Raw genomic sequence first — 17,812 nt, forward strand, 5'->3', positions numbered from 1 at the left:
GTATATTTTAATCAACTTCAGGTTTTTTGCTGCTTTTCTAATGTCTAATTTCAACTAAACATTTCCTGTGTGAATGTGCCTTCTCAGATCTGCTTTGATATCTCTCTTCTGCAAGTATTGACCTGCATGCTTTATTCTGATAACGCCCTTATGAGCTCCTATGTATCACTATCTTTTGTGATCTGTAAGTCCTGCTGTGTTAATAAATATTATCTTGGCATATTTTGAAAACGTGGGGATGTGTGTGATTTGTTGCAAACCAGCAATGTATGTCTTTTTCCTGAAAAATACAAAGTTTAAAGTTATAGTATCCCCTTAGAGCTGGCGAGTGCCTTTCTCTTGCAGAGCAGCGTGTGAGTGAGCCTCTTTCTCCTCTTCAAACACTTTAACCTCACTCCCTGTGCGCTTCTGACGCTTTCTGTATCAGGCTAAATAATATTTTTCAACAGAGCACTTTTTGAGAGGGGTTGAATAGCGGAAATGTGTGGATGGCAGGGGTATTTCTGTGAGTTGGTATGGTGGTAGTTCAGACTGAAGACAGAAACGACACTGTCTGTGCTGTTGTCTGCTCATCTGGACTTCCCTGCTGCCAGCCAAGGTTATGATACACCTTTGTGAAGGGGACCAACTGGAAAATGTGTCACTATCTAGGCCTTTATGAGTAGGAGCCCATTAAACAATATTCTGGTATTTATTTAGCCAATCTAGAGTGAGTTAATCAGTGCCCCAAAGTAAAGGGCCCTGATTCCTTTTTCTGTTTGGGAAGTCCTGCCTTTCTAAATACTGAAACTTTCAAACATGAATGACAGCTGCAAATTTGTGTCACATAATTATGCCACTTTGAATTCCTCCAAATTCTGGGCCACTAACAGTTTGGGATTAATGTCAAATTAGCAGACAAGGTAAAAAGCTGAAAATAATTGAGATGTAGAATATAGTTAAAAGATTAAGTCAGCACAAACTGGGTTTTTGTAGTTCCTTGCCACAAGACCAAAAACCAGACTAGAAACCAGACCATGTTTTTTCTTCTTTACACCAATCTTGAGATACCTTAAAAGAAAGAAAAAGAAAAAAAGCCCACCTCCCCCGTCTTTTATTCTGGAGAACCAGTAGGTTATGCCTAGCCCTACAGCTTTTTAAACTGAAGGCTTGAACATAAACCAGAGACACCCAGTTCTGCAGAGCTTGTGCTGTTAGTATTGGTTCACCTAATCACACCTGGAGGAGGGAGAGTAATGTTCATGACTATTACATTTTTGTCCAGACTTGACAGTCAAATTCACTCACTTGCTCTCTTTCAGTGTAATTCTGGAAATAGAAAAGCATAACAATATGTGTTTAGAGGCCTTCGCAGGGTAACAGTGGAGGGTGTGTACGTCTTTTCTGCACACCTCCCAAGCCAAGCCAAAGGGTGCAGAGGCACAGCAGCTGCCCTGGGCTCTGCGGGACTGAGCTGAGCCATCCCTTTGCTTCTAATGCAAGCTCAGGGGGTCTTTATTTTGCTGTGAAATGTTGGTTTATTATGATAATTAAAAAATAATGAGCAAATTCTTTAATTCCAGAGGTTTGAAGGCTTTTTCTCTCCTTTTTCCTTCATTTTTATTTATTGTACAGTGTTCTTGATGGTTTCCACCTTAGCAGCACTAGGTACTGCCATCCTTTAGCAAAAGTAAATTGGAGTAACTCCCTTATCATTAACGCTATTCCAGACTTCAGCACCTGAGAAATGGGCTTTGAATTTTCCTGATTGCTGATAGGCATGACACAGATAGCAGTAGTACGTACAAGGCTCTGTATTCTTCCAGTTTCATCTCTGCCTTTATCAGGTGAAGCCCCACTGGAACTGGTAAGAAGGTGGTGCCTGTCTCCGTCCAGTCTGTGAACTTGTTGCTCAAACCGCTGGTGATGTTCCTAGTGTTAACAGCTCTGGTTTTGGTGTGCTGATGCTGTTCCACAAGGAACAGAACTAGCTACCACGTGCATCACTCTAACAACCCTAAAATGACATGAGATTTATTTATTCATCAGTATTTAATATAAACTGAAATATAAAAACTATGTTGGTTAAAATCACTAAATATATTACAGTCTTCTGAATTGTCTTTTTCAGTTTTCTTTAGAATATCACTAAGGCTGTCAAGAGTTTTCCTTAAATGATTAAACTGTTGACATTGAAGGCTCCAGCTTGTAAATTGCCTCCAGCCATAACTTAATCCTTGGTCGTTGAAATAAATTGTTATAGTTGGCTGAAATGAAGGATGTCAAGTTTTTCTGTAGATGAGATAACGCTGGGGAATGGTGTTTTAACTGTTTTTCATCCTCTGTCAGTATTCTCCCGTACATTCCTTGGCAGCTATTGCCTTGCCTCTCTCCAGCAGGCTGGATTGTATAGCTGTGGCTGGCCCCAGGTGATGACCAGGCAGGCTGGACTATGGTTTGGTAGTTCAAAATGGATGGAAAGTAAATGGTAAATATCTTCAAACCTTTTGCTTTGGAAGAAATACAAATTTGGTTTGGTTTCTAAAGCTTTTGGAAACTTACTGCCCTTCAGCATGACGCTGTGGAGATCACTTTTTCCATTCTCGGTTCACTAGAGAATATTTTTGAGTAAAAGAAGTTTGGTTACATGATACTTGAATGGATCTGACTTGGATTTCTACAGGCACACATGCACCCATCCCATCTTGCCCCCATCTATGTGATTTGAGAATCTATATCCAGTGATTTAATCTGGGTGTGTTTTGTGGTTTCACCAGTGCAAAGCTGACAGTGCTAATGACGTGTGGCTTTAACTCTATCGGGAGTAAGAGCTTTTGGGTTTTTATAACAAAACTAAACTCAAATCTCTTGTGTCATTTCTGAAAGACACCACAGAATTGCTACTGAGATTACTAAGGAATACTGATTTATGGCGATATATTTCACTGAAATCTATTGGTAAATCTCTTGTGGTAGGGTTGTAGGATTCCTAATGCAAGATCAATTCACGATCTGCCCTGCTTCGACAGGGAATTTGCTGTATGCTCTCCAAAAAATGCTAACTAAGAAATCACTTTTAACCTTGCAAAAAAAGATTGTGTATCCACAAAACAAAGTGTTTTCATAAGAGTTTGAATGAATTTAGTCTTTGCTCATTTTTTTGATAAAATTTGATGCTTCTCAGCAGTTCAGATTCTGTTCTTACTAAAAGTGTCCTCCAGAAGGAAATGGTGGTAGCTGCACAGAATCTGTCTTCCTTAAGTGTGATGTTTAGTCAGAAGTAATTAATTTTTTCCCCCCACTTAATCATCTCTTGCTTTGAAAAAAATACTATGGGTACACATGCATCTTTTAAAATTTTGAATTGCCATACCAGCAAAATGAAGCTTTTATTACATCAGAGGCTACAACTGGAGCATTGTAACTGGAGCTTTTTTATTCATCACACGTAACTTTGGTTTTTAAGAAAAAGGCTGTTGGAGGAGCAGTTCTTAACACTGCTTAATAAAACAATCTTTTTGCCAATAATAAAGATACCCACATCATGAAGAGTTCTCTAGGGTTAGCCAAGAAGTGCTTTTCACATGCAAACTGCTTCTTTGCTTATTAGGCTGGTGGCAAGTTGCTGTGCCACCTGTTGAGGGGAAAGCTCCTCGCTTCATTGTGCGGCAAAGGTACTAAGAGCTCAAATAAGCCTTTAGTGTTGCCATAGCTATGACAAAGGGTATGGTTTTACTTCCTCTACTCAAAAACATCTGTCACAAATGATTCTATGAAGTGCAGTGCTTGGCACAGCAAATGTTTGGTCTTCTGCAATGGAGTAAAAATTCTTATAAAAGCTAATTTACCTTGGATTACGGACAGTTACACATACATTCTTACTTTTCATACTTTTCAATAAATTGTTTTAGGACGGCTTTAGCTGTAAACACTGTCTCTGAACACAGTATTTTTCCTGTAATAGAATACCTTAGGAAAGTGTATTCACCAGAGTAATCCTTTCGTAACTATTCAAATAAATAAAATGTACAGAATTGAACTATTAAATTTAGTCTCAGCTCTTACACCTATGCAGATGGGTTTCACGTCTGCATGAACTCACGTAGAGAATCTTGAATCTTAATTTGTGAATAATTAAAACACTGTTTCTGCCTTCCCTGCCATGGCCTATTGATTGCAGGCGAGGCATGGGGTGTTCAGGATTCCCACTGAAGCCTGCTGCTGGTTCTGCCTGTCCCTGAGCCAGGATCAGATGGAGTACACTGACCTGGTCCTTTAGGATGTATTTTCAGCTCAAACTCTTAGCAATTATCAAAGAAATCATTCACAATAGAATGTGAATGTGCAGATCTTCACAATAGGATCATCCCTTTCTTTTCATTTCCTGGTGAACGCTGAAACAATAGCAGTGCTTAAATCTTTGCCGGCTTTTGGAGTCAACACAAATTGGAGGGGGGCGGGTGGAAAGGTTGCCTAGTGTACTGTGGTATTTTCAAGATCCCAGGATTAATTACAGTTGGCTAACATTTTGGAGGTTATTCTGGCACTCTCTTTAATGCTAGCAAAGCTTTCATTTAACTTCCTTAAACAAAACCGTACATTTGAGAGCACAAGGTGTGGTCTCTTGTGATAAATTACTGATCCCTTGCAAGTCTGCTCCTTTTCACCTCGGAGCCTTCTTTCTGTTCAGTTTTGCCATAAGCAGGTGATTTCATCTCTGGTCTGTTTACCCTTCTGTAAACTGCTTGCTCTAGAAATTTAATATTTGAATGGCACTTTGAAATCTTGATGCATATATGCTAGGTGCTAAGGTTTGTTATTGAGATGCTGTCATGTGCAAATGCAGCAGCTGCAGGAAGACTGTCCCTTAGGAAGATCTGATAGATGACACACCATGCATCACTGACCCCTTGCAAAGGGCCTTTTATTGTAGTAGCCATTAAACTCTATCATTATATTGCATATTTGTGGGACTTTTTTAATTAGCTATGTATGTGGGTCATGCCTGGAAAGCATCCTAAAGCATAGTGTGCTCTCCCATTCCAGCAAAATGAATAAATCAAAGAAGAAATGTTTTGTTAAAATGGCTTAATCCTTGGGCTGGTGTGGCCAGATCGAATAAAGAGGGCAGCTGGAAAGTCAGCTTGTTCCCACCCTGGCTGTATTAAACCCAGGTTGCTGCTGCTGTGTGCCAGCTAGTTAAGACCATAATGTTTATCACAAGAGTGTCAGCTAAAACGATGCTAAGAGAATATATTTTCTGGTTTGGGTTTGCTTTACCTCGAGACCGTTTGACCCTAGGCGCTGAGCAGTGGCTGAATGTCTAATCCAAACTGACAATTGTTAATGCTGGAAAACAAATGCCAAATGTAGTATGGTAGGGCTTTTTTTTTTTTTTTTTAATGCTTTTATGAAAACTACCCAGCCCCTGGCTCTCTGTGCCTTCACTATGGATCAATCTCAGTCTAAACGTGAAAGATCAGTTGAATGAATAACGGACAAAGCCCAGCAGACCCTGGTCACTGTGCAGGCTCCTTTCCTGCCTCTAATGTAAGCAGCCAGGCTCTGTGTCTCATACCTGCTCATGGCAGTGAGAAGAGCCTATTGGCCCATATAATTGCCAGGTGAGTATCAAATGTTTGGAGCTTTCTGCAAAATAATTGGATTTTCTCTATACTTAACTGAATAAATAGTTTGTAAAAGCTAAAACATGATCTTTGCAATATTCATGTCATTCCTGGAACCTGTAAGTTTGAAGAGTCGGCCATGTGGCACCGCAGTAACTGTGATAAGCTTAAACAGGATTTCTGTTTTTTTAAATTTTTTGCAGCACATTTATACATAATTTGTATCAGAGCATGAATATAAAATTAAAGTGTATTAATACATTATCAGAGGGAATGGAAAAGTTAGCCCAGTCTTCTATGTGGTTGGTTTTGATTGTAGATTCTGCAGCCAGTATCAGAAAACTGAACTGGTGATCTGTGCAGTCTGTACTGTCTAGAAACGTGGGGGTCTAAAGTGTCGTTTCACTACCTGTAGTGGAAAGGTGCCTTTCAGCTTCAAATATAAGACAATATACAAAGGTCAAGGCTTACATTTATTAAATGGATAAATTTTTGTATTAATTGCTTAGGTATTTTTTACATTATTTTTGTGCAAACTCTAAGCCTCATTGAAACAACAATTCACTGTGTGTGTTCTTGCAGTTCTTTAAGACTCTTAGCAAGTTGCCATTGTTTTTATACAGTGTAGAGAGATTAACGTTTGAACTTCAGCTTCTAATTGTAGGGGTTTGTCTTTTTCAGATATAGATGACTTAAAATGCGCCCCATTTGGAAGCTATAACAGTGGGTCTGCAGTCAGCAGCCTGGCAAGCTACGACTGGTCTGACAAAGAAGATATTCATCAGGGCAAGAAGCTCTCCTCCTTTGTCCAGTCTTCAGGAAGTGGATCCTCTGCAGCTACTTCTGTTCTTCAGAAGAAGGAGACCTTGTTTGGCAGTTCAGAAAACATTACCATGACAACAGTTTCCAAAGTGACAACCTTTTCCACAGAGGATGCTTTACAGGATGTTTCCTTTGCAGCCTTTGCAAACTTTAAAGACTCTGGACCAATATCCAGTGGTCCAAGTGATGATGACATTGGAGACTTTGGTGATTTTGCAAGACCATCATCAGAAGCACAGGATGCAGCAGCTGATACAAATCAGGAGGCAGATTTCCTTGGTAGTGGTATCTCTTCTCAACTGGGAAGAGAGTCCACAGATGACTTTGGAGAATTCCAAAGTGAAAAGCCAAAAATCAGCAAGTTTGACTTCTTGGTGGCAACTTCCCAAGGCAAGGTGAAATCTAGTGAAGAAATGATCAAGAATGAACTGGCTACCTTTGACCTGTCTGTTCAAGGTAAGCCTGCGCAGGGTGGAGGAAGCTCATAATGCATGTGTTTATCAAAGGCTAATTTTTCTAATTGAATTATAAGTTAGCTAATAGGGATTGTTCCAAAGGCTACTGGAAGTGAGCTGAATCTTCTTATTCAATTCCATGGCATTTGGAACAGGTCTTTTTCTAGAAAAAAAATATATTGTGGTGCCAAAAAGTTGTACAAATTGAGGGGCTGGGGAAATTTGCACCAGTTGCTAAGTAAATAGAAGGCTTTGTTCTGGAGCAGTAGGGCAACCTTTGCTACCACTTTATTAATTTTAAATAGTCTGTGCCTTTATGAGTAAAAGAATAACTTGTTTATAACCTAACTTTTTAGGGTCTCATAAAAGGAGCTTAAGCCTAGGTGACAGAGAAATCAGTCGCTCTTCACCTTTACCAGTTTTGGAACAGCCATTTAGAGATCGTTCAAATACTCTAAGTGAGAAGCCTGCTTTGCCTGTCATCAGAGACAAATACAAAGACTTGACTGGGGAAGTTGAGGTAAGGAGTTACCTGGAATACAAGTAAATTGAGAATGACTTCCATCAGTGTGATACCAAGAGTGTTCTGTATCCAACTCTTTGGGACTTTAGCTATTTGAACTTAGGGTATGATGCTAAGATGGCATCTGGGTAAGGTTAGATGTCTTGGTTAGAAACTGCTCATAAAGGAGATTCCTTCTCTCCTGTCTTTAAAGTCTTGTGGGGAAAATGCTGTTGTCTGAAACTCGGTCAGAATCACTTGACCTTGGAGTCCAAGCTTGTAACTAGAAGTTAGTTATGACAAATCTAATCTCAGCTTTGGCACTGAGACCATTGGCTTTGAGAAATGGCTTAACTTTTTTGGCTGTGTGGTGGTTGTTTTTCTTGCTCGTCTTGAGACTAGATGGTAAATGGACTCAGATTAGCTTCTGCTAATGCCCATTTCTAGAACAGCAGACCTGTAACGAATGTGTTGGGAGTAGGTATGTGCAATGCAAATGTTTTACTCTTATACGTTCTTCCTTTTGAAATTAGCTCTAACTCCCAGAAATCAAATTGTAGAGTTCAGGTGCTAAGAGAATAATTAGAGAATGGGGGAAATACTAGAAATAGGTGTCTTGAAATTTTATGTAGCTAATCTACAAACAGTCTCTTAAAATACCTCTCTGCTGTATGTCTGTTGTGATAGGAGAAAGGGAAATGTGTGTAGAACAAGATTCAGACTGTCCTTTTCTCTCAAATAGGAAAGTGAGAGGTATGCATATGAATGGCAAAGATGCTTGGAGAGCGCCCTGCAAGTAAGTGTGTAGCCTCCTCTGAAACCCTTTCCTCCTTCCTGTAGGTACCACCTCATTCAGTGTTTTAAGACCGTATAGGCGCAGAAAGGGTCTGAGTCAGCCCAAGTGGATTATAGTTTTTAAACCAAAAGCTGTCTCACAGCAGAAGCATCACCTCCTCAGTTAAAGATCCTATACTAATCTCCCTGTCGTTTGTGATTAGTTTGGCTTTTGCCTAAATTTTCAGGTTGACTAGTTAATGTGGCGTTCCTGTGTTTTGCATGCCCACTAAGGCATGTTGTTCAGGGCACTGATACCAGCATCAGGCTCTTCAGCACTTCTTGAGAAACAGGCTTGTTTAATGTGCTGTACAGAGGGGACGTTACTTTTCTGGTAATGAGTGTCAGCTGTTTCACAGCCAGATCAGTTTTCCTGCAAATTTCTTCTTTGCCTGTGAGTATTAGACAGCCAAAACTGTGAATGCTATTGTTAAACTAGATAGCAATGCATGCATACTCTTAAAACTATTATTTTGGTAATGAAAATATTTGGGGAAATACATCAAGGTTTTAAATGTTCATACTTTTCCCCTGATCTACTTGCAGTTACAGGATGAATATATAAAAATGTGTGATGGAGCATGGCAGTGATTTTGTATTTAGTTTGCCTCCTTTTTTGTATAACAGTTTCTGTTGGGGACTGTCTTGTTCATAATAATTATTTTAAGATGGATAACACCATCATTTTATGAAATTAATTTCCACCAGGTCATAAAGAAAGCAAATGATACCTTAAATGGAATAAGTAGTTCATCCGTTTGCACGGAAGTTATCCAGTCTGCTCAAGGCATGGAATATTTACTAGGTATGTTTTAATTTACCATGTCTCTTTCAATGTAAGTTCTCCTCTGAAAAACAGTAATATAGAATCAATCTTTCAAAAAATGGTATTATTTTTTAGGTTAATCTTTGCCTGTGCTGAAATAGTGGAACAACTCTTCTGCTAAATAAATGTAACTACTACTTTGAAATAACCTGACAACCTTTTGTGTGCCTTCCTTGTTTTGTGCTATTTCTGAGTTAAAGTCTCAGGAACCTGTGCTGGCAATGGATTCTCTGCTACCCCTCCACTGTGTTTTTTATCAACAGGGGTTGTTGAAGTCTACAGAGTAACAAAGAGAGTTGAACTGGGTATCAAAGCAACTGCTGTTTGTAGTGAGAAACTCCAGCAGCTGCTGAAGGATATTGATAAAGTGTGGAACAACCTAATAAGCTTCATGTCACTTGCTGCTTTAACGGTAAGACCAAAACCAAGCAATGTCTTTACTAAAAGAAATGTCATAATTATATGTAAAGTGATTTCATGGGGTGTTCTAACTTTACGGGTTGTATTTTTCTCTTGCGAAATGGAAACGTGTAGAGGAATGGAGCTGGGTTAATTAGCATTGATAATATACAGCTGTGGGCTGGCTTCAGGGGCGGTGGGTTGGCTGATGTAGATGCAGTGCAGGTGTGGCTGGTTCTGTTAAGAGGTTGGGCAGCCAATGAAGAGAGAGCAGCCGAGGAAGAGAGAGAGGAAGAAGCAGAGAGAGGCTAGGAGAAGGCAGCAGAGGGACTGGCATGAAGAGTGTATTGGTATGAGATGGTAAAAGACCTTGTTGCAGCCTGATAGTTTGGAGAGTGCTGCGACAGAAATGCACTTATTTGTGGAATCCAGTTTAAAGCTCTCTGTGAGAAAACTGTTATTTATGTACAAACATGATCTTATCTTACTTAGTGTCTTAATGATTTAGATGAGATCCTGAGTGTCTGTGGACCTCTCCAATTAAGAGAAACTTAGTAAAATTTGAATAAACCATAATAATCAGTCCCTTGTTACACATTTTAAACCTCTCCAGTACAAACAGTGGTAGCAAGCAGGTATTTTTTGTGGTGTCCTGCATTGCACAAAGCCTGTCACAATATGAAATGTATACTTTCAATATTTTACTGCTTGGCAAGTGAAGTTGATGGACTGGGATTCATCTGTTTGAACTCTGGCATTGTTGATAGTAACAATCTGAAAAGCTATCATGATCCTCTCCTGATTTAAGCAAGTGGATTAAAATTTAGTTCTTAAAGTGCTTTTCCTTGGAAGATTACAGGGATTACCTTAAAGTCCAAAGCTTGACCATGTGTTCTCCAAGCTGCGGTGGCTCCTGTCTGGTAGCAGCCAAGTTAAATTTTAAGCATAGTAGGAGCTGCAACAGTGACTTCTCATATACACAGAGTACCTCTGAGGGTACCCAAGAGACAGGGACTCCGGACTCCTGTAGTTTTCAAAATCACCCCTTATTGTTTCTTTTCTCCATGTGGGTAACTGGAAGGTGTGGAACCCATGCCTCCTTCTCCTAGTGTTGCAGTCACGGATCCCAAATGATGCACAAGAGCCAATTAAGTAAAGAGAAGGATCCTAGCTTGGAGGCATGTGCTTGGAAAGGTTAATTTTATCTTTTAAAGGACTTTGTTACAAGGTAATTTTATGCACAGCCTTGTGGTTTTTCACTGCAAATTACAGGATGACCTTCTCATTTGCTTCACTCATGCATTTGGTAAACAAATATTAGAGTGCCTTTATTAATTTGATCGATCTACTTAAAGATTAAAGGGTATTTTTTTTTTCAGGATTCCAGTTATTCTCCAGCTGTTCAGCAGGGGAGCGTGATCAGCATACCTAGAGTATGCTGTAGGTTAAGAGTACACGTGCTCTAGGATCACACTATTTTTTTAAGCTTCTTGCATTTCTACTCATTGTTTTTATTTGCAGTACTATCTTCAAGCAAAACTTCAACAGTTTTTAACTGTCCTTATGCAAATTTTAAGCCATCTATCTTGTATGTAAGATTACTTGAAATGTAAGATTATGTATTGGAAAAGTGACTACCTTAATTTATTACTTATTTGTGGGCTTATTCTCCCAGCCTTTGCCTCTCGTTAACCTGAGCTTGTGTATGGCTGGTGACCTTAATTCTTCTATGGTTTGGTTAACCTTAATATCCCATTTTGTACTGCTGTCCCGTATTCTACATTCAGAAAAACCGTCAGAAGGAGTAACAACTGCCCTTTTTTGATCAGGCAATAATACGGAATTCAGGACAATAAACACTGATACAGACACCACTTCAAATGCTGACTAGTGAAGGCTGTGCTGGCTGATGCCTGTTTCCTTGCAGCTGCACAAATAGTTGTTGCATACCACTGTTTATCTTCATCCAGTTCTTAATGCACTGCAGTTGAAATGTAGCAGCCGCCGCCTGGGCTCTTTTCTCAGAAGTTTCTTCCCCTTTTGATGTGGGAATGTGGAACTTAAGAATTCTTTCCTTTGTAGTCTAACCCTTTTTCAAGAGCTTGAGTGTTATAAATTAATGCTGATAGAGATTGCATAGCAGGATTGCAAATACATACTAATGGCTTTGATTAAATCACCCATCAGTTTATGAGAAAATGTAATATGTCATCCCTGCCATGTTGCCGGTGTGACACCATGGCTCTCGGTAGCAACCGGATCAATAATTTTTCTTGTGATGTCTGAAACTTTTTCAGTTACTGAAAATGTCTGAATTTTATTGTCTTATTTCTTTAGCCAGATGAAAACTCACTGGATTTCTCTTCTTGTATGCTGCGTCCAGGGATTAAAAATGCTCAAGATCTTGCCTGTGGAGTGTGCCTCCTAAATGTGGATTCAAGAAGTAGAGTAAGTATAATGGCCTTTACTGCTAAACTCATTTTTAATTTACAGTTTGGACTTTCAGTTAGGCCTTGGGTGTATGTAAAAAATTCTCACAGCTATAATTTGTAACTGGAAGTGGCAAAGACAAAATCTGACCAATAGATGGGACTCAAATGGTTAATGTCCTTATTCATTGGGCTTGGGGTATGACACAGATGTGGATAAAGGGTTGAGTTAAATTGTTCATAATGGGGAAGAAACTGGGATACTAAGACTCAAAAATTATATATATATATTTAAAAATAAGAATCTTTTACTGACTTTTCTTTATGAAATGCATCTCTGAGGATCACCAGGAGGGGACTGATGCAATTAGCAGAGCTGGGAGGGAATCCCAGGATATGTACAGGGTAATGCCAACCCATTAACTATATCGGCAGTTTTGCTGACTTTTTGGTTTCAACGTTATTTCAGAAAGAAGAGAAACCTGTGGAAGAGCTTCCTAGAAAAGTATGAATCTGTAAAAAACATACTCTTTATAGAATCATTCTTAGTTGAGTGTGGAAGGCTGAACTGCTAACTGGCTTTCAGCTGTCATTCTCAATTGTACCAATCATTAATCCGTTTCTTCTAGTCATTTTTTGTGACCGTAACACTTGATCTGATCAACTAACATGCTCTAGAGCCTCCCCTTTGTCTTGTCTGCATGCCTGTATCTTGTGAATAGCTTTCTGGTTTTGTGCTACTTCTGTTGTGTGGTAGAAAATTCACTGCAGTGAGTTCCTGAGTTTGTAGCTGCCTGTGTGTCTGTTGCAGAAGAGGGGGAAATGTAGGGGGTTTTTTGCTACAAATATTGACTTTTGGCTATATGTAGTACACAATGGCATTTTTAGAAATCTGTGCAGGAAATCCAGGGTGTGGGGGACAGGGTTAGAATATTTTTTTAAAATAGGTAGCTGTGAAGCATTGGAAAGTATCTCCTAGCAACAAACACCGATATGTTTTAAGCTTGTTCATGGCTTCATGCACTCTGTTCAGAAGCTGGTATTGGAAAGCAGATTCAATTAATAGAAGAAAGTAGATCAAACTCAACCTAAGATAACACTAATATCAAGAATTGCACCTGGTTAAATCACAACAAAATTTGTGCCAGTGAAATAAATGCAGTAGCTAGCCACTGGCTGGCAGAACAAGCTTTTATCTTGTATGGGTATGTCGCAGAACATGAATCAAGGTGAGTTAGTTGCCAGGTGTCAGATCAGGCAGCATGCTTATCAGATGGCTCCCTTAATACAGGGTGTAACAGGCAAAGTATGCGTCAGGTGTGATGGCTGAAGGTTTTGTCCACCTGCAAACCCTTTGCAGACTAAAATAGTGTTTATTGGGTGGTCTGTTCAGAGTGAGAGGGTCCTACCATGCTGTGCCATTCTGGGGTGATACGTGTGCAGTACCCATGTTCCACTCCAGTTTCTAGATCCTGGAGCAGATGAGACTGGCACACTCATTTCGATTCTTGTTATTTTAGGCCTTTAATTCAGAAACGGATAACTTTAAGCTGGCATACGGAGGGCACCAATACCACGCAAGCTGTGCAAATTTCTGGATCAACTGTGTGGAGCCAAAACCTCCAGGTCTCATTTTGCCAGACCTGCTCTGAAAGCAGTGGCGCTGAAGATGTATCGAGTCTAACAATGCAGGACACTTGGGGTAAATGGTATGATAGGGTAAGTGGAGAGGCTTGAGGCGTGGTTAGTGTTTGAAATGTTTCAGTTTGATTTGTGTACTGTAACGGGTTAAAGCCACTGTCACGTACAAATCGCTCGTGAAGAATTTCACTTGAAGTGGCCAGGGTTTCAGAAATAACCAGAAAAAAATGTGTGGCAAAAAATGCAGCATTTCAGTCTTTCTGAAGATGAAAGCTGGTTAGTCTTTGTAAAAAGCAGTCTGCTAACCAAGCGCATAAAGAGAGGCCAATACCTTGCTTCCAAGAAAAACTGAAATGCTAGACTGATTTGCATAGAAGTGACCACTTAAATACTTGAAGTACGTATTTGCAAACAAATCTCTTCTTTAATGTTTTTGGTATATGTACCATGATGTTTTCCTTTAAATATTTGCTGCTATAATATTACAATGCATACAATGCACGAGTCACAATAACTTTCAAGGCAAAATGAATTACTGACTTAGAAGGAATGAGACTGCAGAGAGCCATTGTATATTTATACTACTTCCACTGTTCTGTATTGTAAATTATACTGTATTCACATGCATAAGTGGTTAGTACTGGGGGATAAGGACTTGAAAAAGTTGTTGATGCTTTCCCTATGAGATCTGGATTCTTCAGTACAGGCAGCTGGATTTTAAAACTTGTCTTTGCTACTCTGTTGTAAATATAGACAATCTCCTTTCTTGGACTTGTCCTGAGCTTACAGGTATGATTTCTTACGTTTCACCTGACCCCTTGCTAGTTGTGTGGCTGCATCGCTGTTGAAAATTGGACTCCACTGATACAGCGTGTCTGCTCCTGTATATATATATATATATATATGTATTATCCTTTTCGTATGTTAATATGCTTTTCTTGGTGGGATGCCTGCGTGTAACTTATGCAGCCTAGTGCTGTCTGTAATAACGTGTTTCTCTGACTCAGAAGTGGCAGCACAAGGGGGCCCTTAGCTCCTGCTGCAGCTTGGTGTGATTTAACACTGGAAGCTGGTGGTCTTAAGCAGGTTATTTTTTGAAGTAGGGTATTGCACACCTGCCATTTTGTTGCTTATGGTAGGTACACCTATCTGGACGGAAGGTGGTCAGTATAATAATCACAAAATGTTACCCATACATCTAAAGTACCCAATTCTCTCTTCAGATACAATATCCAGATGACAGTGCAATCGGCTGTAGTGCTAGTTAAGGAATTTTAAACCTAGTGGGAGCTTCATGGCATTATTATAAGAGCCTTACCACTATCCAGTCTTGCTCAGTCTGCAGCAAATGAAGTGGGGTATACATCCATCAGGTACAACTTGTTTCTTAATTCTATGACTTAAATTTCTCGGACCTCTAGACAATCTCCCTTCCCTCCAAAGATGCCAACAGCTTTTCCAAGTTAATCTTGCCTCCATTATAAGTAGCTGACACTGACCGGTGGTTATTTGCTGATAGAAATTACAATGAGGAGAAACAATGCTTTGAATTTAAAAAAAAAAAGAAAAAAGAAAGAAAAAGGCTTGGTTATACTAAACTATTAATTATACCAAATGAAAGAATCTTGGCTAATAGGAGTGCTAGGTGTCTGGCCCCTTATTTACACAAATGAAAATAAATCTTCTTGCTGCCTGAAATTAGCTCATTCATAAAATAAGCAACTTGTGCCTCCAGTTGCAAGCTCAAGCTAATCAAGTGGCAGATTTTCCATAGTGTGACAGTGACTGCCTGCCTTCTGTTGCCCAGTAATTATCAAAAAAAAGGGCAGTCACTCATTGCTTGCTCTCTGTTTCATTTATTAGGTGTGAAATAGTTATCAGCAGTCGGCACCATAGCTTTTGACCACGTACATTGTTTCCCGCCGTAATTAGGGACTGCTGTATACATCACCAGTGCGAGCATTCCCACTGACGTTTGGGGCCACTCGGCACAGTAAGCCAGCACTGGCTTTTGCATCCTGAATTACAGAAGCACTTAAGCATTGTCTGACTTCAAGCAAATGCCTCCTCTTGCTGCTAGCAAGGGGACTTCTCAAGTGGTTTTGAGTATCTGGCTGATGCAAAGGCTGTTGCTTATGAAATGCTATATCGGGAAAAGGGAGTTTATTGTTAGCGAGGGTTTTCACCGCAGTTCCTGGACACTTAGCTAGATAGGATTATTTTTTTTCTAATTAAAAGAGAACGCCACAAAAAGAGAGGCCACAATATGAAACTTAAAGCAACCGCTATTTCAAACACAGTCCCAGCTATATTGTCATAAAAGCATTTTTCAGTCATGTTTTTCTTGTACTTGTTAAGCAAGGGAGTTCCCTCTCCGAGATGTATCCAGCATGTCTTTGGTCCATAAAAATAAGGAATCGGTGCTTACAATTATAATTGCAGCAGAGCTTACTGAAGTATGACCCTGCTGCTTGCTTGCTCCTTACAGAAGGGGAAGCAGCAGGCAATATTACTGCGTTTGTGGCAAGCAGAAAGCGTTCTTCTGAACTGTACACCTTTACTTCATGGGGAATATACCAAATGTTTTGCATGTAGATACCCTCGATAAAGGCATTGCACAATGATCATCTCACTTGCATATCCTAGTCATTAAAATGACTCACTGTTGCATTCAGCATCTTCTCAGATATTACGTTGCCAGCCGAAGCCCAGTGTCCTTGCAATCTGTATCCAAGGTTACAGTATTTTCTACAGTGCATTGTACCAGACCACGTTCCCCTGCTTCCTTTGCATACGGGCTAATGGACGCACTGCCTTTCGCTTTGGTTGTGTTGAATCTTGCAAATGTAACTCCTTCTTCTGCATGTATTCTTTCACTAGAAGAGAGAAATGGGATTTTTTTTTTTTTTAATATATGTGTTCTCTGGAGCTGCCCTGGGGTTACCTATGAAAAGTGATTTTTCTGTATGTGTCTATTTGGAATTCTGAGAGATTATTTGCTTGGTTATTTAATGTATATATCACTTTACCCGGTTGCATTTCTGTGCTGTCTTGGTGTGTTGCAGTTTTTCCTTGGTGGTGGGAGCGCTGCAGAGCGAGCAGCCTGCTCCAGCCTCCTCCCCTGCCCATCCGTTGCCATGTTTTGGTTTGAGTATCTCCCCAAGCTTGTGGACCCGTGTTGGCTGTAGCTGCTTGGAGGATATTTGTGGTGTGGGAATCATTACATATGCACTTGACCATTCCACTGACTTTTCCCCTCTGGCAGCAGCTTCTCTTCACCTGGGTCTGTTTTGAACAGCTCCTTCCTTGAAATTTGTGTGTTATATATGAAGTGATAGTGAAGCTCAACCTCAGGTTGAGAAGCAACTGATGAAAACCCAATGAATGCTTTTATTTCTAGTTAGCTATTTGTCAGATTAATTAAACTTGAAACAAAACCTGCCTTTTCAATAAAAGCTGCTATTGTACAAACTACTTTTTCTGAAAAAAAAAAAAAAAAAATTCTCTCTGGACCTGTATTTAATTCTAGTTCTCAATATTAAAAATATAAATGTCATAATTTTATGAAGTGTCAGAAAACTTCTTATATTGTGATTCTTTATTCTGCCCTCTGGGCGAACGTTATTTCTCTTCTAGAAGTGGTTTTGTGATTAGTAGTTGGAGCCGTTTCGGTTTGTGCTATGCTGGAGTCACTGCTGATATTTTAATTCCAATGAGAATAAGTGTTATTAGTTGACTTTAGTACATTGTTTACTCCCTTAATTCTTGCAATGATTTATAAATCCTTTGTTGAGATTCAAACCTTGTATTCAATAAAGAGCTCGTTTCATAACTGACCAACCTGTGAAGTGGCTTGTTCCAGGATGCAGCTAGAAAAAAAATGTTGCTTTTGCTGCTTGCTGATACCCAAAGGTTGTCATCTCCAACCAGAGCTGTGTGGGCTGGTCCAGGGGGCTCCCCCCCAGAAACACATGGGCAGCAGAAATCCTCCCCTGCCTCGGGAGAAGTCTTGAAAGGTTGACAAAGAGGGCCTTAAACACCATGAAGCTGTGTAAGTGAAACCTTTGCTGTGGCTAGTATTTGAAAGACATCTCACTGGGTAACATATAAAATACTCCTTAACAATGAAGGTACCGACCATTCGAAAAAGCCTGTGGGGAGCAGGAGGAATGATCTTCCCCTCAAATCCAGCTGGTGTGCTTACAGCAATCCGGAGTTAAACTGCGGCACTCTCTCTTCTTTGGTTTCCATAGATTTGAGCATGCATGAAAAACTGGATTTTGAGGAGGAAATAAACA

The 17,812-nt window shown here is 39.8% G+C and overlaps 1 protein-coding gene across 6 annotated transcripts in view; it reads left to right on the top strand.

The window, feature by feature from the left end:
• Positions 1-17,350, top strand: part of SYNRG (synergin gamma) — a 43,481-nt gene extending 26,131 nt beyond the window's left edge. For 4 of the 6 annotated variants that reach the window (XM_037370941.1, XM_037370969.1, XM_037370979.1 and 1 more), the window contains 8 exons: positions 6,288-6,884; positions 7,240-7,403; positions 8,128-8,181; positions 8,928-9,024; positions 9,309-9,457; positions 11,782-11,892; positions 12,343-12,378; positions 13,394-17,350. In XM_037370941.1, coding sequence (XP_037226838.1) covers positions 6,288-6,884; positions 7,240-7,403; positions 8,128-8,181; positions 8,928-9,024; positions 9,309-9,457; positions 11,782-11,892; positions 12,343-12,378; positions 13,394-13,525 — 1,340 coding nt within the window. In that variant the 3' untranslated portion in view covers positions 13,526-17,350. The remainder of the gene's footprint in view (positions 1-6,287; positions 6,885-7,239; positions 7,404-8,127; positions 8,182-8,927; positions 9,025-9,308; positions 9,458-11,781; positions 11,893-12,342; positions 12,379-13,393) is intronic. The other 2 variants (XM_037370950.1, XM_037370987.1) reach the window with 1 other exon arrangement.
• The last annotated feature ends 462 nt before the right edge of the window (positions 17,351-17,812 follow it).

This window comes from Falco rusticolus, chromosome 1, assembly GCF_015220075.1.
Source record: "Falco rusticolus isolate bFalRus1 chromosome 1, bFalRus1.pri, whole genome shotgun sequence".
In the NCBI taxonomy this organism is placed as follows: Eukaryota; Metazoa; Chordata; class Aves; order Falconiformes; family Falconidae; genus Falco; species Falco rusticolus.